This window comes from Loxodonta africana, chromosome 14 (genome assembly GCF_030014295.1).
Source record: "Loxodonta africana isolate mLoxAfr1 chromosome 14, mLoxAfr1.hap2, whole genome shotgun sequence".
Classification (NCBI taxonomy): Eukaryota; Metazoa; Chordata; class Mammalia; order Proboscidea; family Elephantidae; genus Loxodonta; species Loxodonta africana.
The window spans coordinates 38999541-39026219 of NC_087355.1; the positions used below are offsets into that span (position 1 = coordinate 38999541).

The window sequence follows — 26679 nt, forward strand, 5'->3', positions numbered from 1 at the left end:
TTCATTTGAGTAATAAATTATTCTTCACTTGTGAAGAAAAAAAATTTAAATGCAGAATCACAAATTTGAAAATTCTTTGTGCCATCATTAACAGTGAGGCCAATTTATAAAAAATATTTTAGTCAAGCAGAGAATTATAGATATACATTCAGATGGCACACACGAATAAAATCAGAATTCATGATTGGCCTGGTGATCACACCCCAGAATTGTGCAAACTATTTCTGGATCTTTCTAAAGGATGTGATGTCACCTAAGTGTCTTCCTTATTTTCTTTCTTTACGTTCGCCTTCACAGTAGTGAAACTGAAATAACAGAGTAAAAACGGAAGCAAAAAAGGACAGTTCTTTTTAACAATAATATTTTTCTCATCAGGCTGTGAGTTATTCAATGCATTCTGTAATTAAAACGCATATTTAAATTATTTCGGCACAGGTGTAGCAGAATAGCTAGCCCTTTTTATTTACTAAACAAACATTTGAAAGGCCAGGGTTTTAGCTTAGCAGTTGGCAGACTATTTTGTTGGCAATATGCTTATGAATTTCAAAAGTTCTGAAGACTGTTTTCTTTCTAGGATACATGACTTGGAAGGAAACCATAACCCCAAGGTCTTGACAAATTGTGTGTGTGTGTTTATAAGTAATGTAATGAGTAAAGCACCTATGTTTCATGATTTTTACACATTCTATGAAAATAAATTCATTTAATAACTTTAGTGCAGTCTTGGAAATTTCTTCCAGCAAGACTTAAAAATATATTAGAAATACTGACTTAATAAAAAAGCATGTAAATTCTTGACTTTGAGGTTTCTTTTAATTATCTTTTAATTACAAAGGATTTAATTAACTAGGAAGTAGTTTCCTCATCTACTAAAGGAGAGTGAACATTAACATCTTGGAGTACATACTATGGCCCAGAAAGTTAATCCTCATAATAATCACTTGAGGTAGATATACCCCCAAAAACCAAACCTGTTGCTGTCAAGTTGATTCTGACTGATAGCAATCCTACAGGACAGAGTAGAACTGCCCCATAGGGTTTCCAAGGAGCAGCTGGTAGATTTGATATAATCTCCCCCATACAAGAGCTGAAGAAACAAAAGTACAAAGTGAATAAGGTGATAAAAGTGCCAAGTGACACAGGTGACTTTGTACCCAAGTCTGTTTGAGTCCAAAGTTTTTACCTATACTGAATATGACTCTCAATTAATTTATGACCTCACAAAAAGTCCTGTCTTAAGTAAAGTGCATCATTTTAACCAGGGTAGAAGATACCAACGTACCTGATGAAACAAATGACAAAGATGGGAAATAATACTAATGCCAAAAGGAACATGATTTCCTTTAATGGAAATCAGAAGAGAGGCCTGGTAATCTACTTCTGAAAAATCTGCCATAGAAAACCCTATGGAGCACTGTTCTACTCTGAAACACATGGGGTGGCCATGAGTTGGAATCAACTTGATGGCAACTGGGTCCAAGTAAGTATTTGTTAATGGTTTACTGCATGTCCAATCAGTAATAGATAATATCAATGGGAGATACGAAAGTCTCCGGGGAACTTAGTAAACTCTACTACTTAAGGCCTTATCATCCTATGCCATATTAAGGAGTGTTAATAAAACAGCACTATCATCACACTACTCCCTTGCTCAAAATCCTAAAATGGTGCCCTACTAGAGTTCAAATTACCTATAAAAAACTATGCTTCATAATTTGTTTTAGCCTTTCCTCTTCAACTTGTTTGCCACTATTAACTAACATATCACTTAATTCTTAACAGACCTGCTAACAAGCTATATTAAGTTTTACCCCTCTCGTTTTCTTCATGCTACTACCCTGAAATTACAAAGCATTTACCTCTCCTCTCTCGCTGTTTTAAAGTTTTAGTATCTGTCGAATTGTGATCAAACAGTCTTGGGCAGTCACTATTATTACATCATCAAGAATTTAAACCTGGAATTATATTAGTCTCGTATTGTTCTCTAACTGTTTAGAGTATGAAGCTAAATACATAAAATATATAAAGACAGAGTCCATGTTTTAGACTATTTTTGTTTTCTCTATTAATGATTATCAAAGTGTTGATAAGTAGCAGGACTTTAATAAATATTTATTCATCAGAATTACAATCAATTAAGGACCATATTACATGACAACTTTAACAATTTTAGCTGTACCTCGAATATGCTGACAGATTGCAAATTAGATGTACTTGAAATACTCTGAAAAGTGATGCCATCATAATTTATTATTAACATCAACTATAATTGTCCACATTCTACTTTCTAAAGTAAAGCAGAAATTTGACATTTTTCTATTATTTTCTACTTTTCACAAAAAGTCCACTCTTGTCCAAATTATTCATAAACATTAAACAAAACCATCCCAATTCATACTGATTTATAGGCATGCTGCAACTAAAACAGATGTCCATCTTAAAAAAGTTCAGAAAAATCTTGGACTGATTATGTCTTTTTGTCCCTCAGTGGCCTTGTGTTTTGATAGCTTTGTTGCTGCAAGAGACATGTGTACTTCAGAGCCTGAATCTCCCTCCAAAACTACCCTATTTTCACATATTCCCTCTGGCCTTGTTCTGCTCTGTTTTGTTTGTCATCCTAACAGCAAAGTGATATTTACCAAAAGCTATTTTTTATTCTTAGCTGTGGAGAAACATACATTTTATATATTCCACTAAGTTACTAATATATGCTATGCCTTAGTAAAAAATGGCAAATGAAAGATTTTGTAATTAGACTGAGTTAAAATACCTGAAAAGTCTTGGAAAAAATCTTTATGATTTTTCAGGTATGCGTTGTAAATAACTTCAATAATGAAAACTGTTTTTTATTGCTGCATAGTAAATTGGCAGCTTAAAAAAAAAGACATTTATTATCTCACAGTATCTTTGGGTCACAAATCTGGGAGGGGCTTATCTGGGTGACTCGAAAAGGGGAAGATCCACTTCCAAGCCCACTCACCAGCTGTTGGACAGAGCTGAGGTCCTTACCACGTGGGCTCTCTGTAAGTTGCCTAAGTGTCCTCTTGACATGTTATCTGGCTTCCTCCACATGGAGTGATGAGAAAGAGTGAGGGGCTGCTTGAGATGCAAGCTGCAGTCTTTCATAACCTTATCTTGGAAGTGATTTAACATCATTTTGCTCATATTTTATTCATTATACATGAGTCACCATATCCAGCTCACATTCAAGAAGAGGGGATTACACAAGGCCATGATTACCAAGAGGTGGATCACTGGTGGCTATTTGAAGACTGGCTTCTCCAAGATCAGTGACAAGAGTGTGATGATTAATGTTATGTGTCAACTTGGCCAAGCCATGATTCTCATCATTATATAATTATCCTCCATTTTGTGATCTGATGTTAAGGAGAGTTTCCTTGGGGGTGTGGCCTGCATTCAATATATATGGATATTCTGGCAAAGCTTGCTCCCTCTTGATCCTGCACCTGACTTGTCATCTTCTGACCTCTAGTCCTTGGGATGTGACCCAGCAGTCTGTGGCTTGACCTGCCAATTTTGGGTTTGTCAGCCCCTGTAACTATGTGAGTCAGGAGAAGCCTCCAGCCTGATGCCTGCCACATGGATTTGGGGCTTACCAGCCTCCACAACTGTGTGAGCCATTTCCTGAAATAAATCTTTCTATATATATTTATACACATACACTTCATTGGTTTTGCTCCTTTAGAGAACCCATCCTAAGACATTTGCTACCGAGAGTGATGTGCTGCTCTAACAGATATCTAAAATGTGGAAGTTGTTTTGGAATTAGGTAATGCGTAGAGGCTCGAAGAGTTTTAAGGTGCCTAACTACAGGACTGCTATGAATCGGAATCAATTTGATGGCAATGGGCTCTTTTGTTTTTTGTTTTTTAATAGTAAAAGCCTAGATAGCCTTGAAAAGACTTTTGGTCGAATTATAGATGCCAAAGGTGATTCTGATGACAGCTCAGAAGGAAATGAGGAGAGCTACAAAGAAAGTTTCTATCATCTTAGAGGATACATATGGTGCCAGCAGCAGAGTGTTGCTAGAAATGTGGACATTAAATATGTTTCTGGTGAGATTTTAAAAGAAAATGATGAACATGTGACTGGACAATGGAAGAAGGGTGATGCTTTTTGTGCAGTGGTAAAGAACTTGTCTGAATTATGTTCAAATGTTTGTAAGTGATGAACTTAGATATTAAGCTGAGGAGATTTCTAAGCAAGATCTTAAAAGGAGTCTCATGGCTCCTCCTTGCTGCTTATAGTAAAATGTGAGAGAAAAGAGATGGACTTGAAAATGAACTGTGCAAAATGAAAACAGAACTTAAAGATTTGGAAAATTCTGTACAAACTAAGGACATGTGTCCTAGAATGTTCAGCAAGGATGTGGCTAAACAATCTTTTGTTAAAGAGATTGAGCCTGTGACTGATGGATCTAATCAACTACCAAAGCAGGAAACCCATCAACTTAGACTGAATGGGTCAGAAATAGGATAAAAGGGAAGAAAATTGTCTGCCTCTTGAATTCTACAGGTAGGAAAAAGGCCAAAGGTGTTACATCTGTTGTCCTCCAAAGAAGGAAAAGGACCATTCCCGGAGCAGCTTGGAGATCAGCACAACTGTTGGAAGGAGCACGGGAAGCAGGGCCTTCTTGGCTTCAAAGGGTGGGGCCATAGTCTCCTGGAATTCAAAGGGTGTGGCCACAGCCTCTTATGTTTAAAAGAGTCAGATCTGCACCAACTTGGCTCCAGAGTGAGGGCTGCCATTAAGGTGTGCCAGGGGGATGGGGCCACCACCCAAAGCTGAGAGGTTGAGGTTGCCATGCCCAAAGAGCAGAAGAAATGGGCTTGCCAGAGGCAAGGGGGTGAGGTCATTACTCAGATGGACTAGGAGAATGGGGCCTCTCAAAGCAAAAGGAGCAGAGTGCCACTCCAGTGGGCCTGGAAGGTGAAGCTGGAGCCCAGGGCTGAGGGGCCTCCACCCAGAATTCAGAGGGCATGGCCAACAATAGAGTCTGGAGAGCAGGGCCATCGTCTAAACAGTCCCAAAAAGCAGAGGATTATTTTCAAGCCTTGAGAGCTAATGTAAATTTTTCTGCTGGGTTTTGGACTTTCTGGGTGCCTGTTATCATTTCTTTCCCTCCAATTTCTCCTATTTGTAATAGAAATGTCTATCTTGTGCCCGTTCCACCATTGTACTTTGGAAACAGATAACTTGTAGCTTAGATTTCACTCACAGATGAAGGGGAATTTTGACCCAGGATGGAATAAGCCTAAAGACTCATTCATATTTGATTCAGATGATTCAGAAGGTGAGATTTTGGACATGGAGATGATTTAAGACTTTTGGCATAAAGTGAGGGGGTGACTGTGTTTTACATGTGGGAAGGACATGAATTTTAGGGGGACAGAGGGTGGAATTTTAGGGACTGAACTGTGTACCCCCAAATATGTGTTGTAAATCCTAACCTCTATGCCTATGGTTATAATCACATTTGAGGATGGGTTGTCTTTGCTATGTTAATGAGGCAGGATTAGTGTAGGGTTTATGTTGAGTCAACCTCTTTTGAAAAATAAAAGAGATTAAACAAGTAGTCTAGGAAGCAGAGACAGGAGAAGAGACATGCCAAGCCACATGAAGACAAGACTGCCCAGGGACAGAAGCTCAGAAGAGACAAGGACTTTCTTCCAGAGCTGACAGAGAAAGAAAACCTTCCCCTAGAGCCGGCACCCTGAATTCGGACTTCTAGCCTCCTAAACTGTGAGAAAATAAATTTCTGTTTGTTAAAGCCATCCATTGCATAGCAGCACTGGATAACTAAGACAAATAGTGAATACTACCATTTTGGAGCAATGTCTAGGTTCTAGATATTAAACTAGGTATTTATACTCATTGTAATAACTATTTTTCCCATTTGTAACAGCTATTTCTCCATTTTTTTCCCTATGAGGAAACTGATACCCAGGGATGTTAAATAGGTAACTAATAAAATATTACTAGAAATTGACAGAACAAGGATTCAAACTCAGGTCTGTCTTCAAATTCAGCACTTTTTTTCCCCTTGAACATTTTGCCTTCTTTACCTTCTATAATAGTAATAATGATAAATTATGCAAACTGTGATGAATTGTACTCCACACACTCTTTCGGGAAATTATGTTCCTCAAGTATAGAAAGAATAGGAATCTTTTCAAATTATCCCACTGTTAACTTTTATATATTTGGTTCTAGAGGAAAACTACAACCTTAAAGTTTGCCACTTTTCAATGTGACCCTTAGATGGACACAGAAATACTATCAAACAGGTTTGATTTGCTAAATTCTGAAATGGAATGTTTGTGCTCAGAATAGTTCTTCTCCTAAGAGTCATACAGAAAAATGGGGATCTCTTCATCTTTGCCTGGAACACTGTGGGGGGTTGCATGAGTTCTCCCCAGTCACCTTTCTTTCATACAGGCAAGAGAATCAGGGAGTAGGTGGTTAAACGTAGTCTGTGGTGATTAAACAGAACTTTATCAAGTGAATTACAATATCTGTTGATTGTCTGAAGGCTATACTTTCCATTCCATTCTGCCAGAGTAGTCACATTCTCCACAAGTCATCACAGCAAGTAATCTAGAGTCTTCCCTCTGCATCGTTAGCAAAGAGATGACGCATATTTTCAGATTAATGATTCTTAAGATTCTGTAGCAAAATTACTGGACAAACATAATTAGAGCTTAAAATAATGATATAGAATTAAATACACTGCTTGGAATTTAAATTAATAATCTGACAAATATCATTACCCAAGTTAATATCATAAATCTGATTATGCTTTTTTTAATTGCCATGGTTACTATTATGAGAGCTATCCTATCATCATCTAACATATTAATTAGATTCATTTTTGGTCTTTTTGTATCCTGCTGACCTTCATCCTGTGAGATCATTCTCAAGTCAACTGTGTAAAAAACAAAAGGAAAGAATTTGGATTGTACTTTTAATATTCAGTATGCAGAGAATTAGGCACCGTTACCTGCTGTATAGAAAACAGAATGCGAAAACAAGAAGAAACAACTAAGTCAGTGCTTCAAAAAGTATCAAAAGACTAAAAAGCAAGATACTACTGTACATAAATGTAAAACAATTGTGAAAAAACGTCCATATAAATAATTATTTTTTAACATTTGCTTCTTACTAATCTAATTAGGAAACCCCAATATTATTTCATCATGTGCAACAGCTCTCAACACCTGCCCCTGATCAGCCACTAAACTATAAAGACACATAGCTCTTACATTACCAAAAACTTCTTTCTTTGTACTTACAAAAAATAAAGAGATCCTCTCTATCTACAACTAATCTTCCTAAGAAACCCGATTTTTACCCAGGGAAGTGCCTGTATTTTCTATACGTTTCATTTCCTCTTTCTAAGCCAGTTTCCACTTCATGACACAGCAGACCCACCTACTATCTTCATTCAATTGTGGTCAAGTGTTTTATGGTCTTTGGTATTGTACACTGTCAAAGATTTCTGAAAGTCTGAATAATTTTAATACACATATCTCTTCTATTTTCTCAAATATCCTCTCAACACATTTCAATTAGTCAGACTTTACCCTTTCTCAAAACAATATTGCTTTTTGTCTAGTAGTGTATTGAATACAAACGTTCTCTGTACCTAACCTTTATTATTTTTATCCTTTGCCTGACTATAAATGAAACTTGCTAATATTCAATTTCTGCCCCACACTATAAAGCACCTGGGCATAAAGCCACTGATACTTGTAGTTTTATTTTGCTAACTTGGCTTAAAATATCACAAGACTGACAGGTATTTGATTTGTTATTCTCCAATCTGTTGATTTCTAGAAAAGTATGTGATGGAAACTAACAACAAGAAGTCAGTAGACTTTTGCCCAATAAGCTTTCCATCATAAAAAATAAAGATAATGAATAAATCTTTCCTTTTTCCATAATGAATGCACTGTTACCAAACGAAATCCATTGTCAATGAGTCAATTCTGACTCATAGTGACCCTATAGGACAGAGTAGAACTTTCCCATTGGGCTTCCAAGGAGCTGCTGGTGAACTTGAATTGCTGTCCTTTTGGTCAGCAGCTAAGCCCTTGACCACTGAGTCACCAGGGCTCTGGCAACAACTGTACCACTGATCTTAAAATCGTCCCATTTATTCTTTATACAATTCTCTTGCTTTAAATTATTTTAAAGCTCTTTTATTGATCTTTTAGTCCTTACAAGTTCCTAATCAAAGTTTATTTCAGTCTAACTTAATCCACCTACATACATTTATTCATTAAGTAAACATTTATTGAGTATTGAATTAAGCACACAGACCTAACTCTCAATGAGCTTAGTCTGATAGGACAAATAAATAGAAAAATAAAAACAGCTGAAATTACAAAGATATCAGTGAATTCAATAGCTATACGCTTGGTATCTAAAACACTGCAGGCAGCGTCTTCAGAGACAAGTAAGAACCCAGCCTTACTCTATGACTGTCAGAAAGATGTGTAAGCAAGTTCAAGAAATATTTACGTGTTAAAAGTGCTAAGATACAAGTATGTATAGGCTAGTGAAGATTTAGATGAGCAAACAAACAGTTCTACCTGATTTTGCTGAGGAACTCAGTTTTCAGGTTTGAAACTGGAAGCAGGGTAACCAGTTATGTTCTATTTAAAACACCTATATGAAAATAATTAGGGTCTGAATCAAGGCAGATCCCTGGTGGCACAGTGGTTAAGTGCTTGGCTGTTAACCAAAAGGTCAGCAGTTCAAACCCACTGCTGCTCTGTGGAAGAAAGATATGGCAGTCTGTTTCCAAAAAGATTTACAGCCTTGGAAACTCTGGGCAGTTAGTCTCTCCTACAGGGTCTCTATCAGTTGAAATTGATTCGATGGCAATGGATTTGAATCAAGGCAAAGGAAGCATGGATGGCAAGGGTTGTATGGCTTTAACAGATATTTTAAAGGTACAATCAATGGGACTAAGTTAATATGGAGAGTAGATAAGATAAAGAGGGGGGGAGGAAAGAAAACAGAATGACGCCAGGTTTCTGGTTTAGATGATGAGATGGATACTGATACACTAACAAAGGCAGCAGATTTGAGGACATGACATGATATGCTCACTTTTGAATGTATTCAGTTTGAGATTCCTGGGGAGCAGTAATGTTTGGGAGTGGAGTTCAGAAAAAATATATGGCTTAATATTAAAGCTTTCACAAGTATTTATTATGCAGTTTGGGGATATTAAAAATAGTGCTCCTATAAACATTCTACATGTCTTTACATACACACACACATGCAGAGGCTAACACCTGTTCAATGATCATGCATATATTCAGATTAAATAGTGACAAATAGTTTTCTAATTTGTATTTCAATTTATAACCTTCTCCAGCAGTGTATGAGAACTCCAACTATTTCACATTTTCATGAACAACTGCTACAGTCAATCTTTTTATTAGCTATTCTGAAGGATGGGTGGTATCTCGCTGTGGGATTAGTTTTTATTTCTCCTATGACTAATGATGGAGCCCAGGTGGCTCAGTGATTAAGAGCCATGGTTGCTAATCAAAAGATTGGCAGTTCGAATCCACCAGCGGCTCTCTGAAAACCCAAATGGGCAGTTCTACTCTGTCCTATAGATTCCCTGAGTCGGAGTCTACTCGACGGCAGTGTGTAATGGGTATGACTCACAATGTTGAGCAACTTTTCATATGATTATTTGGATATTACTTTTTGTGAAATGCTTGTTCAAATATTTTGTTTATTTTTATATTGGGTGATTTGTCTACTTCTTTTGACTTGTAGCAGTTCTTTATATTAAGTCAAAGACTGGGAGAGGTCTGAGTTTGATCCTACTTGGGAGTAAGAAGTTAGCAAGCCACGACTGCATAGATGCTGGAAGAGAAAGAGGATCTTATTACTTATGGCACAGTAAGTATCATGTGCATCAGTTCTCATTTTCCTACATCTCACAGGGGTAATGTGCATGGACCCAGATGGATGTCTGTATTCAAGTGTGATGCATTAAAGGAGTAAAACTCTGAGATCAGGAAACCCAAATTTTCTTAATTGGCAGTAAGCATGCCTGCTGTTTGTTCTAGAAGCTGGTATTATGTTTAATTTACTGGACTGTAAGCATGACCACATCACAATTCTTTACAACACACCAAAAAACACCAAACCCATTGCCGTTGAGTCGATTCTGACTCATTGCGACCCTATATGAGTTACAACATACAGATAATATAAATATCTATCCCTAATCAATGACTTTCCTTTTCATACTCTTAATGGCATTTTTTTTAATGAACAAATGCTCTTAATTATAATGAAGTTCAATTTACAATTAATGTATTTTTGTTTCTATATCCAGTTGGACTAACACTATTTATCAAAAGGCCATCTTTTCGCTACTATACCGTTGTGTAATGATTGTCGTTAAACAGGGGCTATATGTATGTATGGGTCTATTTCGGGATTCTCTATTCTTCATTATTGTATTTTTATGCAAATAACGAGCATGTTATACATTTTTTGCCAACTTCATCCTCCCCTGTGAGGTATTTTCGTAAGTGCACTGTGTTAATATTTTTACAGCAATATGTAAAAAAATTAGCATACTGTGCTAATGAAAAATACATCTCAGAGGGAGGGCTAGGTTGGCAGAAAATGCCTAACACGTGCGTTATTTATTTAATAATATGGTAGTACCTTTGTTGACCTTTATGCCAATATATCACTCTCATGATTATGGTAGCTTTACTAAAAATAAACCCTGGTGGCATGGTGGTTAAGAGCTGTGGCTGCTAACCAAAAGGCTGGCAGTCCGAATCCACCCGGTGCTCCTTGGAAACTCTAAGGAGCAGTTCTACTCTGTCCTTATAGGGTCACTATAAGTTGGAATCGACTTGACAGCAGTGAGTTTGCTCGTTATCTTTTTGGTTTGTTTTACTAAAAGTCTGGATATCTGGTAGTGTAACTCCTCAAATGGGTTTTTTTCTTCTTCAGGATTGTCTGGCTATTCTTGGACCTTTACACGTACATCTGCCTTACGACTAACTCCCTTTACGTTTTATTCTAATGTGGGTCTGTTAGCAGCACATTATTTTTGCTATTCTCTGTTCACAAATTTATTTTGCACTCATTTTGGAGAGATTTTTTTCCCCCTGAAATAGAGTTTAAGGTTCACAATGATTTTCCTTAAACATTTTAAGATGTCATTGCATTGCCTTCTGACCTTTAATGTTCATTATGAGAAGTCAGATGCCAGTGTTACATTACTGCCTTGAAGGAAAATTTTTTGATCCCATGGCTGCTTTTAAGATTTTCTCTTTAGATTTCAGCAGTTCTATTAGGATGTGTCTTTGAATAATTTTCTTTGCATTTAATCTAATTGGTGTTCAAAACACTTCTTGAATCCATGATTTGATGCTTTTCATCTATTTAGGAAAATTCTCTGTGATTATGTCTTGAGATACTACTTCTATTCTTTTTCTCCCTTTCCTGTCTTTCTGGTACTTTAATTCCACACGTCAGATTTTTTTTCTCTTTCACTGCGTCCTATTTGCATGTATATATCTGTATCATTTTCTCTCTCTTTTTTTTCAGTTTTGCTTTCTCTGTGCTTAAGCCTGGATATTATCTACTGACCTATTTTCTAATTCACACGTGCTGTATTCTACTGTGCCCTCCCTTATTTTTTCATCATTATTTATTATCTTATTATTCTCTATCATTTTTTCAGTCCTAGTGTTTCTATTTGATTGTTCGTAAAGTATTTATCTGTTGAAATCCTCCCATTTTCTAATCTACTTCTTGAATATATTTACCACAGTTATTTTAAAGTCTATGAACGATTATTCCAATATCTAGTTCACTTGTGTACCCATGTGTGTTAGTGTCTATTGATGTTTTCCTCTACACACATTTTTTTTTTTTTTAATGGCTAGCAATTTTTACTGAAAGTCAGACATAGTATATTAAAAAATCTGGAAAATCTAGATGATGAGATTTTCCTTCAGGGTATATTCATCCTATCTTTTATTATATACTTAAAATGGGAGAAGATCACCTTCATCTTTTCAGAGATTTCATGAGGATCTCCACATCTCAAGTCCTGGTTTTCCTGGCTGGAATCTGATGCCTTTAAACACACACACATACACATACATATGTATATTATTTAATCTGTCTTTTCTTGATCTCAGTGGCAATAATGAATGCTCTGTTGTGAGCTCTGCTATCACAGCCAACACATTAAAATTTTTAAGATACACTCAACTATTTTTTTCTTTTTTTACTTTGCCAGTGAGCACTAAAGACATTTTAAAATGCTTATTACAATTTAAATTCTAAGTGTATGCACACACACACACACACACACACACGCACACACACACATATATATATACATACATTTATATGAAATAATAGTTTTTCCTAATTATCTCTAGGCTACTTTGGGACAAACTAAGTTCTTTAGTTACAGTTGATTGTTCAGATCCTAATATTTTTGTGTCTCATTTAGATTATTTTTCTGTAGATAATTTCCTACACATCTCACAATAAACACATTTTCTATTTTCATGCTCAGTCACACCTCCGTGGATTCCCCTTATAGCTTTTCACATTTACCTCTGCAGTTTTTCTTTTCGAGTGAGTTTAGTGGCTTTAAAAATTCAGGTGTTTCACAATCCACTCTCTCCTTCAAGTTACTTATGATATCATAGCCATAGCACTTATTCTCAGAGAACCCCATTACTAAACATTCCTTAATCATATATGTAGCCATTTCTATATTCTACATATTTCCCTTAGGTCATTCTCTTTAAGCTCATAGTAATTCATACATAAGTATTTCCTAACCTTTAGTATAAGGCTCTAGTAAAATCCTTTCGTGAAAAAATGCATCTATGTACATTTAGGTAATTTTTCCATTCTTTGTCCACATATTAATTGACTTTCTTCCCTCAAAATATGGGAAAAGCAAGGAACATGACCATTTTTCTAACCTCTTCTTTATTTCCCGATGTAAGTAGAAGAATCAAAGTTAATAACAATCCCTTTTTAACTATTCATCATTAAGTGAATGAATGCAATTTTATGAAAATTAGAAAAGTTATCCATATTTCAACTGGTCTTTTGAATACATTCCCCAACTTTTCTTTATCTTTTCCCCTCAAAATTTTTTGCTATAGTTCTTCGTCTTGAATTTTTTCTATGATTTTTTAAGAACCATACTTTGCTTTTGTACACAGTAGTATTAGTTATCTTATGCTGCATCACCAATCTCCCCAAAACTTACTGGCTTTAAAAAACAACAATCAAGAGGCGAGGCCAAGATGGTGGAATAGACAGATGCTTGTCTATTACAACAAAGACCCAAAAAAACAAGTGAAACGAGTATATTTATTACAAACTAGGAGCCCTGAACATCAAAGGCAAAGTTAGAAAATGAACTGAGTGGCAGGGGGAGGAAGAGACAGTTTAGAAGCAGAAAGGAGTTTCTGGACCTGAATCGCTGGGAGCCTGCAAGCACCATTCCTGGGAGAGGCTGCAGTGGGCTGGTACAAGCATTTGGCTACAGTTTCCTCAGGGAGAAGCAGCCAGCCATGCAGCCTACTCACACCTCCAGACCCAGAGAAGAATGGCGCTCTCGGCAAAAGCTAAGTACTCCCATATATTTTAGTGTGCCCTCCGCCCTCAAGCCTGCTTCAGTGGCTGTCGATTCCCCTAGGGCCTGCTGCACATCCTGAGCCATTCCCCCAGCCTTGGAGAAGGAATAAATTCACAATTGGGGGAAAAGATAATCTGCAAGCTCCACTAACCTGGGGAGCTCAGGACAGAGGTGGCTCCTCTCCAAGCATGAATGGTCCATAGACTTTGAAGACCTTTCCCCACTGCATGGACCTATTTCAGTAGAATTGGCCCTTGTTGGCAGACTGCAACTGTTTCAGCTGTGCGGTGAACAAATGGGTGTTTGATGTTTAACATCGCTTTACCTATTAAACAGGGTCCTCACCTATCCACAGCAGGGGCCTAAAGACTGGTGGCAGTACTCAAGTTGCCCAGCCACGTGCAAAAGGGGTCCAAGGATAACTGGTACCTCCCAGCCCTTACAACCAAAAGCACTGGGTGCCCATGATCGATCTGCAGAACCCACCCACCTATGCACTCTAGGGAACAGGGATGTGCTATTGTCATAGACACTCGGGGAGCTTGTCAGCCCCCTGCCTTGTTCAGAGTGTGACCCCCCTGCTGCAACCAGCTACTGGTACCTACACCAATCATCCCTGCCCCTCTAAGACTGTAGGACAGAGCCTGTACCACTCACTTGATGACCAACTACCTGGACACCTGAGCTGAATTCATATAAGAAAAGTGAATGGACTCCTAGGCTGATATACCTGATAACAGCTTTAGCCGTCTGGAGACAGGGAGTTAGAGCTTCAAAGGCAAAAATAAGGTAGCTCAGTCAAGCAGCTTACCTCCCAGCCCTTATAACCAAAAGCACTGGATGCCCATGGTCCATCTGCAGAACCCACCCACCTATGCACTCTAGGTAACAGGGATGTGCTTTTGTCATAGACACTCAGGGAGCTTGTCAGCCCCCTGCCTTGTTCAGAGTGTGACCCCCCTGCTGCAACCAGCTACTGGTACCTACACCAATCATCTCTGCCCCTCTAAGACTGTAGGACAGAGCCTGTACCACTCACTTGATGACCAACTACCTGGACACCTGAGGGAATTCATATAAGAAAAGTGAATGGACTCCTAGGCTGATATACCTGATAACAGCTTTAGCCGTCTGGAGACAGGGAGTTAGAGCTTCAAAGGTAAAAATAAGGTAGCTCAGTCAAGCAGCCTATCTGGGCATATCAAAACAAAACAAAACAAGAAGCTAGGAAACAGTAAGCAAACATTAAATAAACCAATACAACAACTTATAGATGGCTTGGAGACAACAGTCAATATCAAATCACATAAAGAAGCAGGCCATGATCACTTCAACAAGCTCTCAAAACAAAGAATCAAGGGATCTCCTGGATGAAGGTGCCCCCCAGGAATTACCAGATGCAGATTACAAAAGATTAATATACAGAAATCTTCAAGACTTCAGGAACAAGACCAGGAAGGACATCAGGCAATACACAGAACAAGCCAAGGAACACACAAGATAAAGCAGTTGAAAAAGTTAAAAAAGGTTATTCAAGAACATAATGAAAAATTTAATAAGCTGCAAAAATCCATAGAGAGATAGCAATCGGAAATTCAGAAGATTAACAATAAAATTACAGAATTAGACAACTCAATATAAAGTCAGAGGAGCAGCATTGAGCAAGTGGAAGACAGAACTGGTGAGTCTGAAGGTAAAGCACTTGGCACCAATATATTTGAAGAAAAATCAGATAAAATAATTTAAAAAAATGAAGAAGTCCTAAGAATCACGTGGGACTCTATCAAGAGAAATAACCTATGAATGATTGGAGTACCAGAGCAGGGAGGAATAACAGAAAATACAGACAGAATTGTTGAAGATTTGTTGCCAGAAAGCTTCCCTTATATCCTGAAAGATGAGCAGATATCTATCCAAGATGCTCATGGAACTCCACATAAAGTAGATTTTAAAAGAAAGTCATCAAGATACATTATAAACAAACTTGGCAAAACCAAAGATAAAGAGAGAATTTTAAGAGCAGCTAGGGATAAACGAAAAGTCACCTACAAAGCAGAGTCAATAAGAATAAGTTCGAACTACTCGGCAGAAGCCAGGCAGGCAAGAAAACAAAGGGATGACGTATATAAAGCAATGAAGGAAAAAAACTGCCAGCCAAGAATCATATATCCAGCAAAACTATCTCTCAAATGTGAAGGCAATACTCGGACATTTCCAGATAAACAGAAGTTTAGGGAATTCGTAAAAACCAAACCAAAACTACAAGAAATACTAAAGGGTGTACTCTGGTTAGAAAATCAATAATATCAAATATCAACCCAAGACTAGAACACTGGGCAGAGAAATCAGATGTCAACTCAGAAAGAGAAATCACAAAAACAAATCAAGATAAAAAATGCTCAAAACAGGGAAAGATTGATGTCATTATGTAGAAGACAACATTAAAACAATAAAGAGGGACTAAGAAATGTAGTCATAGGTCTTTATATGGAGAGGAAGACAAGGTGATATAAAGAAATAAAAGTTAGGTTTAAGCTTAGAAAAATAGGGGTAAATATTAAGGTAACCGCAAAGGAGACTAACAATCTGACTCATCAAAATAAAATACAAGAAAAAAATAAAGACTCGGCAGAAATAAAATCAACAACAACAAGAGGAAAAGGCAATATATAAAGACAAACTATGCAGCGTAAAAAATTAAGTGGGAAAAAGAAACTGTAAACAACACACAAAAAAAGACATCAAAATGACAGCAGTAAGCTCATACCTACACATAATTACACTGAATGTAAATGGACTAAATGCACTAATAAAGAGACAGAGAGTGGCAGAATGGATAAAAAAACACAATCCGTCTATATGCTGCCTACAAGAGACACACCTTAGACTTAGAGATGCAAAGAAACTAAAACTCAAAGGATGGAAAAAAAAATATCAAGCAAACAAAAATCAATCAAAAAGGAGCAGGAGTGGCAATATTAATTTCTGACAAAATAGACTTTAAAGTTAAATCCATCTTAATGGAGAAGGAACAACACTATACAATGATTAAAAGGACAATATAACAGAAGGATATAACCATATTAAATATTTATGCGCCCAATGACAGGGCTGCAAGATACATAAAATGAACTCTAACAGCACTGGAAAGTGAGATAGACAGCTCCACAGTTATACGAGGAGACTTCAACACACCACTTTTGGTGAAAGACAGAACATCTAGAATGAAGCTCAGTAAAGACATGGAAGATCCAAATGCCACAATCAACCAACTTGACCTCATAGACATACACAGAACACTCCACCCAACAGCTGTGAAGTATACTTTCTTTTCCAACACACATGGAACACTCTCTAGAATAGACCATATATTAGGTCATAACTCAAGCCTTAGCAGATTCCAAAACATTGACATATCACAAAGCATCTTCTCTGAGTATAAGGCCATAAAAGTAAAAATGAATAACAAAAAAGCAGGGAAAAGAAATCAAACACTTGGAAACTGAACAATACCCTGCTCAAGAACTGGGTCATAGAAGACATCAAGGATGGAATAAAGAAATTCATAGAATCCAATGAGAATAAAAACACTTCCTATCAGAACCTCTGGGACATAGCGAAAGCAGTGCTCAGAGGTCAATTTATATCAATAAATGTACACATACAAAAAGAAGAAAGGGCAAAAATCAAAGAATTAGCCCTACGACTTGAACACAAAAAAAAAAAAAATAGAGAGTGACAAAAAAAACGAAAAAAACCTGCCAGGCACCAGAAGACAACAAATAATAAAAATTAGAGCAGAATTAAATGAAATAAAGAACAGAAAAAAAATTGAAAGAGTTAACAAAATCAAAAGCTGGTTCTTTAAAAAATTAACAAAATTGATAAACCACTGGCCAAACCAACAAAAGAAATACAGGAGAGGAAGCAAATTACCTGAATATGAAATGAGATGGGCGATATTACAACAGACCCAACTGAAATTAAAAGAATCATATCAGATTACTATAAAAAATTGTACTCTAACAAATTTGAAAACCTAGAAAAAATGGATGAATTCCTAGAAACACACTACTTACCTAAACTAGTACAAACAGAGGTAGAACAACTAAATAAACCCATAACAAAAGAAGAAGTTGAAAAGGTAATCAAAAAACTCTCAAGAAAAAAAAAAAGCCCTGGCCCGGAGGGCTTCACTAAAGGGTTCTACCCATCTTTCAGAGAAGTGCTAACACCACTACTACTAAAGGTATTTCAGAGCATAGAAAAGGATGGAATACTCCCAAACTCATCCTATGAAGCCAGAATATCCCTGATACCAAAACCAAGTAAAGACACCACACACACACAAAAAAAATTACAGACCTATATCCTTCATGAATTTAGATGCAAAAATCCTCAACAAAACTCTAGCCAATAGAATTCAACAACACATCAAAAAAATAATTCACCATGACCAAATGGGATTCATACCAGGTATGCAGGGATGGCTCAACATTAGAAAAACAATTAATGTAATCCATCATATAAATGGAAACCCTGGTGGCGTAGTGGTTTAGTGCTACGGCTGCTAACCAAAGGGTTGGCAGTTCGAATCTGCCAGGTGCTCCTTGGAAACTCTATGGGGCAGTTCTACTACGTCCTATAGGGTTGCTATGAGTTGGAATCAACTCGGGGGCACTGGGTTTTGGTTTTATCATATAAATAAAAGATAAGAACCACATGATCTTATCAATTGATGCAGAAAAGGTATTTGACAAAGTTCAGCACCATTCATGAGAAAAAACTCTCATCAAAATAGGAACAGAAGGAATATAATAAAGGGCATTTATACAAAGCCAACAGCCAATAACATCCTAAACGGCGAAAGTCTGAAAGCATTCCCCTTGAGATCGGGAACCAGACGAGGATGCCCTTTATCACCACTCTTATTCAACATTGTGCTGGGAGGTCCCAGTCACAGCAGTTAGGCTAGATAAAGAAATAAAGGGCATCCAGATTGGTAAGAAAGAAGTAAAAGAATCTCTATTTGTAGATGACATGATCTTATACACAAAACCCTAAAGAAAATTACTGAAAGTAATAGAAGAGCTCAGCAGAGTATCAGGATACGAGATAAACATACAAAAATCAGGTGGATTCCTCTACGCCAACCAAAAAAAATTGAAGAAGAAATCACCAAATCAATACCATTTACAGTAGCCCCCAAGACGAAAAAATACTTAGGAATAAATCTTGCCAGAGATACAAAAGACCTATACAAAGGAAATTACAGGATACTACTGCAAGAAACCAAGAGACCTACGTAAGTGGAAAAACATACCTTGCTCATGGTTAGGAAGACTTAACATGTAAAAATATCTGTTCTACCAAAAGCGAGATATACATACAATGCAATTCTGTTCCAAATTCCAACGACGTTTTTTAACGAGATAGAGAAACAAATCACCAACTTTATATGGAAGGGAATGAGGCCCTGGATAAGTAAAGCATTACTGAAAAAGAAGAACAAAGTGGGAGGCCTCACACTACATGATTTTAGAACCTATTATACCATTACAATAGTCAAAATAGCCTGGTACTGGTGCAAAAACAGATACATAGACAAGTGGAACAAAATTGAGAATCCAGACATAAATCCATCCATATATGAGCAGCTGATATTTGACAAAGGCCCAAAGTCAGTTAAACGGGGAAAAGACAGCCTCTCTAACTAATGGTGCTGGCATAACTAGATATCCACCTGCAAGAAAATGAAACAAGACCCATACCTCACTCCATGCGCAAAAATGAGCTCAAAATGGATCAAAGATCTGAACATAAAATCTAAAACAATAAAGATCACTGAAGAAAAAATAGGGACAATGCTGGGAGCCCTAATAAATGGCATAAACGGTATACAAAACAGTACTAACAATGCACAAACACCAGAAGGGAAACTAGGTAACTGGGAGCTCCTAAAAATAAAACACCTATGCTCATCCAAAGACTTTACCAAAAGAGTTAAAAGACTACTTACAGACCAGGAAGAAGTTTTTAGCTATGACTTTTCTGATCAGCATCTGATCTCTAAAATCTACAACGCAAGTGCAAAAACTCAACTGCAAAAAGACAAATAACCCAAATAAAAAAAGGGCAAGGATATGAACAGGCACTTCACTAAAGAAGACATTCAGGTAGCTAACAGATACACAAGGAAATGCTCAAGATCATTAGCCATTAGAGAAATGCAAATCAAAACTACAATGAGATTCCATCTCACTCCAACAAGGTTGGCATTAATGCAAAAAACACAAAATAATAAATACTGGAGAGGTTGTGGAGAGACTGGAGCCCTTATACACTGGCGGTGGGAATGTAAAGTGGTACAACCTCTTTGGAAATCGATTTGGCGCTTCCTTAAAAGACTAGAAATAGAACTACCATACGATCCAGCAATCCCACTCCTTGGAATATATCCTAGAGAAAGAAGAGCCTTTACATGAACAGAAATTTGCACACCCATGTTCACTGCAGCACTGTTTACAATAGCAAAAAGATGGAAGCAACCAAGATGCCCATCAACGGATGAATGGATAAATTATGGCATAGTTACACAATGGAATGCTACATACCAATAAAGAACAATGATGAATCCGTGAAACATTTCATAACATGGAGGAATCTAGAAGGCATTATGCTGAGTGAAATTAGTCAGCTGCAAAAGGACAAATATTGTATGAGACCACTATCATAGGAACTCAAGAAATAGTTTAAACAGAGTAGAAAATATTCTTTGATGGTTACGAGAGTGGGGAGGGATGGACGGAGAGGGGTTTCCACTAATTAGATAGTAGATAAGAACTATTTTAGGTGAAGGGGAAGACAACACACAATACAGGAGAGGTCAGCACAACTGGACTAAACTAAAAGGAAAGATGTTTCCTGAATAAACTGAACACTTTGAAGGTCAGCGTAGCAGGGCGGCGGTTTGTGGGTGATGGTTTCAGGGGACATTTAAATCAATTGGCTTAATAAAATCTATTAAGAAGGCATTCTGCATCTCACTTTGGAGAATGGTGTCCGGGGTCTTAAACGCTAGCAAGCGTTCATCTAAGATGCACCAATTGGTCTCAACCCACCTGGAGCAAAGGAGAATGAAGAACACCAAAGACACAAGGTAATTATGAGCCCAAGGGTCTGAAAGGGCCACATAAACTAGAGACTACATCAGTCCGAGACCAGAACTAGATGGTGCCTGGCTACAAAGGATGAGTGCCCTGACAGGGAGCACAGTAGAGAACCCCTGAGGGAGCAGTAGAGCAGTGGGATGCAGACCTCAAGTTCTTGTAAAAAGATCAGACTTAATGATTTGACTGAGAATAGAAGGACCCCAGAGATCATGGTCCCCAGACCTTCTGTTAGCTCAAGACAGGAACCATTCCCAAAGCCAACTCTTCAGACAAGGATTGGACTGGACTATGGGATAGGAAATGATATTGGTGAATTGAGCTTCTTGGATCAAGTAGACACATGAGACTATGTGGGCAGCTCCTGTCTGGAGAGTTGATGAGAGGGCAGAGGGGGTCAGAAGCTGGCTGAATGGACAGGAAAACAGAGAGTGGAGAAAGGAGCGTGCTGTCACATTACAGGGAGAGCAACTGGGAGTATATACCAAGTTGTATATAAATATTTGTATGAGAGATTGACTTGAACTGTAAAATTTAACTTAAAGCACAATAAAAATTAAAAAAAATAAAAGAAATACTAAGCACCCACTTAAATAGCCTTATAGCATCTCATAAGAGTGAATATTAAATTTTTTTGGTATCTTAGAAACAAACAAACTTGATATTTTATTTTGAATTACTATGCATGCTGTGAAAACAAAAGGTCTTGTTAAAAAAAAAAGCATTATTTCAATTGGTGTGTGTAGGTGCATGCACACGTGTGTGTTTATTTACTTATTTATTTTAACATATTTATTGTTAATTATTCTGTAATTCACTTAATGGGTTTTAACTTGAGTTTTCGAAAGGTGTCATGACTATAAGCACATTGATAGGGAAGTGGGTAACAATGAATTAAAGGTTACTGGCAGCCTAAGACACTGTTTATCTCTTGAGGTAGACGGAATTCAAATTGCCTTCATTAACCGAGCAATATGCTGTGGAATATGAGCTGGGTTCTTATCAAGAGGCTCTTTCATTTGTATTTTTGCTAAATAACCAGGCTGCTCTGTTTTCTAGCTGCTCAAGAGCTGTGAATAAGAGAGAAAGGAAATAATTCAGGTAACCGAGCCAAAGGGGCATTTGAGGACTAAATTAAAAAAAAAAAAAAAAGCCTATCAATGAAGATATCAGAATTGTGCCTTATATATGTCTAATACAAAAAGACAGTATTACACATAGTTACGATCTAAGATGTACAAATACATTAATTCTTTCCACATTCACCAGGACCATAAGCAAAGCTAGAGGCTGTTCTCTTGATAAATGATCAATACTTCAGCCTGACACTACCCTAACTGCCCTGCTTTGGCTGGTAAGAGTTTGAATTTCAATTAAGCAGTAAATCTTTATGGTATCTCATCTTCAATAGTCAATTAACATCTCCCTAATCCCCTGCAATTCTGAAACACTATTGTTTTGCACAGTCATTTCCTTTAGGCTCACTCACAAAGCAAAATATCCTTATGCAACTGGTAAAGGATATAGACACATATTTTCCTCCAAGTGAAAAACCAAATATTAAGTAATTGAGTAATTGTTTTATTTAGGTTTTTAATGGCATGTCTGTGTAAAGAATATTATAATTCCAAAGTATAAGAGGCAAAAAAATATATTAATGCATACTTTCAGTCAAAACGCTATATACTTGATTGTATGCCTTTAGTTAATACGTTACATTTCAGAAATTTTTTATATATACTTTCCTTGGACCACTTTTATAAGCATTTATCACACTGGTCAGACTCAACTCTGTAGACATTCTCATCCAAATGGCTCTCTAGATTTTTTTCTTCAAAGTTTTTGTTTATTTTCAAACATGTTAGTTGATATCTAAAAAATCAGCCAACCTAAAAAATACATACACCTAAAGAATTTGTGCACTGTTCTTTATTGAACTTCAATACTTTAAGAGAAAATATAAGCAGTTTGACAGGGACCATCTCCTATACATAGGATTTTAAAGCAATTTTAAATTTATGAGGCCACAAAGCCAAGTCAGCACAATTTCAAAGCTATGGATTTAAAGTAACCTTAACAATTAGATATACTTTTGGAGTAAAATGTAATTTTCTGTGTTCAAAAGTTTAGAAGAAGGCTTTTCCACTAGAACCAAATGCAGTTTTACCTTTCTCAGCAAAATTCTACCATTAACTGTTGATCTTCTCCATTATTTAGAATGTAAAGATTTCTTCCATTATTTAAAATAATCTTAATAATCAACTTGAAAGATTCTGAACTACTTCATTAGAATGCCTGAATGATTTTGATAAAAATGGGATAAACCTATTTTATTTTAAATGATTTATGTATCAGGCCGTTATGAGTCAACCGCCACATGCCCGATATCTTATTATTAGATGTTCAGGTACAGCGTAGGTAAGACATGCGTTCACTGAAAGTACTTCTACTTAGTGTTCACAGCCCTGTAATAGATGCTACACAGTAAGAGGAGGCATAAGACACGAGGGGCTTTTTGAGCCAGGATTTAACCATAGGTCTGTCTGACTTCAAAGAATCTGGCTTTCTATTCCATGATACTTAAATCCCCCAACATACTTGGTGTCAGTCTCCAAGCCAATTCTTTTTCTTAATTTTTTCTGCATTTTATTTTATTTTTTAAATTGTGCTATAGGTAAAAGTTTACCGCTCAAGTTAATTTCTCATACAAAAATTTATACAAGTATTGTTTTCTGACATTAGTTGCAATTCCCACAACGTGAACAGCACACTCCGCCTTTCTACCTTGGGTTCCCTTTGTCCCCTCAACCAGTTCCTGTGCCTTAAAAATAAAGTCATAATTTAATATTATAACATGCAAGACTCAACAGCAATTAACAACAATAATGAACATATTAACAATTCAAAAGATCACCTTGTTCACAATTAGATACTGTACCTTCTTTTGGAAAACATGGGCAGCAGTTATTATTTTTTCTTTCTTTGAAAATTGGCTTTATTTTAACTCAACTGAATTCACTCCATCCAAAACATGCTGAACTCTGAGTATCCTAAAATGCAAGGCTATTGTACTAATAATACAGGTAACTAAACTTTCTAATGACTAACAAAGCTTAATTTGATGACAGGTTTAAATTAATCAAGAAGGAATTAAGAATTTTATTACCTGATTACTATCCATTAAAGTAATGCAACCTTGAGTTTTTGACAATATTTTACTATGGCAAGAAAACAAATTTTAAGTCTTGATAATAAGAATTCCAGAGAGTTACCTTTGTAACTCTAAGATTCTATAATTGTGCAACTTTTTAAAATATAGAAATGAAATATAGGCTGTTATCAAGGAAGAAACATCTTTGATATCAAGTAACTACTCTTTTAGTTACTGAGTTTTTTTATTTTTACATATTTTCACATATGGGGATAATTATAACGATTAGAAAACTGAGGTATATTATAATATAGTCACAAGAAACTGGTTTTTGAGGAAAATAGACATAATACAAAAATAATAGACTATAGAGTTAAATCAAGTTAGAAGGCCAAACCAGTGACTGAAATAGAAAATGAATAAGAGACGAAAGAGAATGGAGCAAAAATGTATAGAATAGAAAGACAACAATAGTACAGGAAATAACACAGAAAGCATTTGGATGGCAGTCACTTCACAAGTCAATGAGGGTTAAGTCTCAAGTGAAAAAACTGGCATAATGTGTAGATAAAATAGCAGAATTTGCTTGATGTATGCCCCCTGACTTAAATAAACCCCCCAAAAAAGAAAAAAAAACCCACTGCCGTCGAGTCAATAAATCTTTTCAGACATGACACTTTACAGAAAACAAAACTCCCTTCGTAGTATTTCTAGAATACAGGGCAAGGTTCTAGTCTTCATTCAAAAGAACACATGAAAAAGTATATTATCTAATGATCCATAGAAATTGCTGTCTTAAAAGGTTATAAAGATTCTCACATATTACTTTATAATTTTAAAAGGAAATTTAGAATCAAGACATCTTAAGTTTGTAAAACAGTGAGTCGCTAGGTCATTGTAAAATTAAAAATAAAAGAGGGGAGCCCTGGTGGCACAGTGGTTAAGAGCTTGGCTGCTAACCAAAAGTTGGCAGTTCAAATCCACCAGCCACTCCTTGGAATCCCTATGGGACAGTTCTACTCTGTCCTATAGGGTTGGTATGTGTTGGAACCGACTCAAGAGCACCCAACAACAACAATACATATTGGGGTGAAAGGCACTTACCATCATGATTCGGATTTCCTAGAGTCCATGGCTCATCTGAATCAAAATGAGTATCTCCCCCAATTCCTGGTCCAGGAAAATAGGCATGTGCCAAAAATCCTCCCTCTCCATCAAAGGGAGAACTGTCTCCATGAAAACCAGATGCAAAAATGATGGTTATATCCACATCACGTTTGCCATTTTCTAATTCACTGTAGGGAACTTCTTCAAATGTCAGAGGAGTTACATTCTGCCACACATCAAAGGCACGGCGAATAGCTTTACGGGTCTCAGGGTCACCTACTTTTGGAGTTACGTTCTTTATACTGAAATTAAAAAAAAAAAAAGAATAATCACTATGGTTTTGCTATATTTAATCTGATTTATTACAGATTTTGATATATTCAGTTCAATAAAATATTAGGGAAAATAGTCTTATATTAAATAGGAAAGATCATTCATTCATCATGCCTGTATGGTTAGATTTCACTATGTTGTGATCATTTGATGCTCAGCAGTAGAGTATTCATCCTCCAAGGCTATAAATGAGAAAAGCTTCTCTGCAGAATGTTTAACAGTGGGGTAACTAGATCAATCAGCCACTTTGTTTGTGGACCACAACAGGAAGGCAAACACGTACAGCAGTTTCAAGCAGAAATAAAATTCTCAATTTCTTTGTGGTTATAATTACTTTTAGAGACACACCAGTCTGGATGCACAGCCATTTCCAAACAATGTCTTTATCCTTTCCTTTATCTAAAAGCATCAATTCAGCAGACACAGCCATTTCTTAGTTTTAAGAAAAAGTCTGTTAATTATAATTTCTGATGTTCTATTATTTTCTCATTAATATTGTGAGTCAATAGCTGTTTAATACAAAAACTTAACAATTATATAAACATAACGATGTAATGCTGACATTTCCTTTAACAAGTATATTAACCTTGGTATTAATAAAAAAATGAACAAAAAATATGAATATTGTTTTTGATTCTTTCAGCACTAATCAGATATTTCCCTTTTCCCAGTTCTTTTTCTACTTTTTGCTAAATAGGACATAATTGAAACTACTAGATATTTTTTACATTGTGGTAATATAAATTCATACCATCCTCATGAAAAGCAATGAGTAAATACCATAAAAGTCATAAAAAATTTCAGACACCTTTCAACCAATAATCTTACATCTACGAATTTAAATGCAGGAAATAATCTTAATAAAAAAGAGGATACAGTATCAGGTAAATATTTATTGCAATGCAATAATAAAAGATACTTAGAAGGTAAATTATTTACAATGAATAGAAAAATACAGTAGTCCCTGGCTTAGGACAGGTTTATGTCCCAACGACTACTCCTCCATGAGTCAGGACTGACATAGTAGAATACCTCATTTTTTTTTTTAGTTTTCATTATTATTGCCTTTGATTATCAGTATCTTTATAAATCTGATCTTTATTTGTCTTTGGGGGTTAGATGCATTACATCTGAGAATGGTAATATCAGCAAATTACACTCTGCAACACTGTATGTAGTACATATTACTAACGATAAGATGTAAAACAAAACAAAATAAAAAGTGA

The 26679-nt window shown here is 36.4% G+C and overlaps 1 protein-coding gene across 1 annotated transcript in view; it reads right to left on the bottom strand.

Moving 5' to 3' along the window:
• MMP16 (matrix metallopeptidase 16) overlaps positions 1-26679 on the bottom strand; it is a 307074-nt gene that overhangs the window by 95200 nt on the left and 185195 nt on the right. The window contains exon 4 of the mRNA XM_003408378.4: positions 25118-25422. Coding sequence (XP_003408426.1) covers positions 25118-25422 — 305 coding nt within the window. The remainder of the gene's footprint in view (positions 1-25117; positions 25423-26679) is intronic.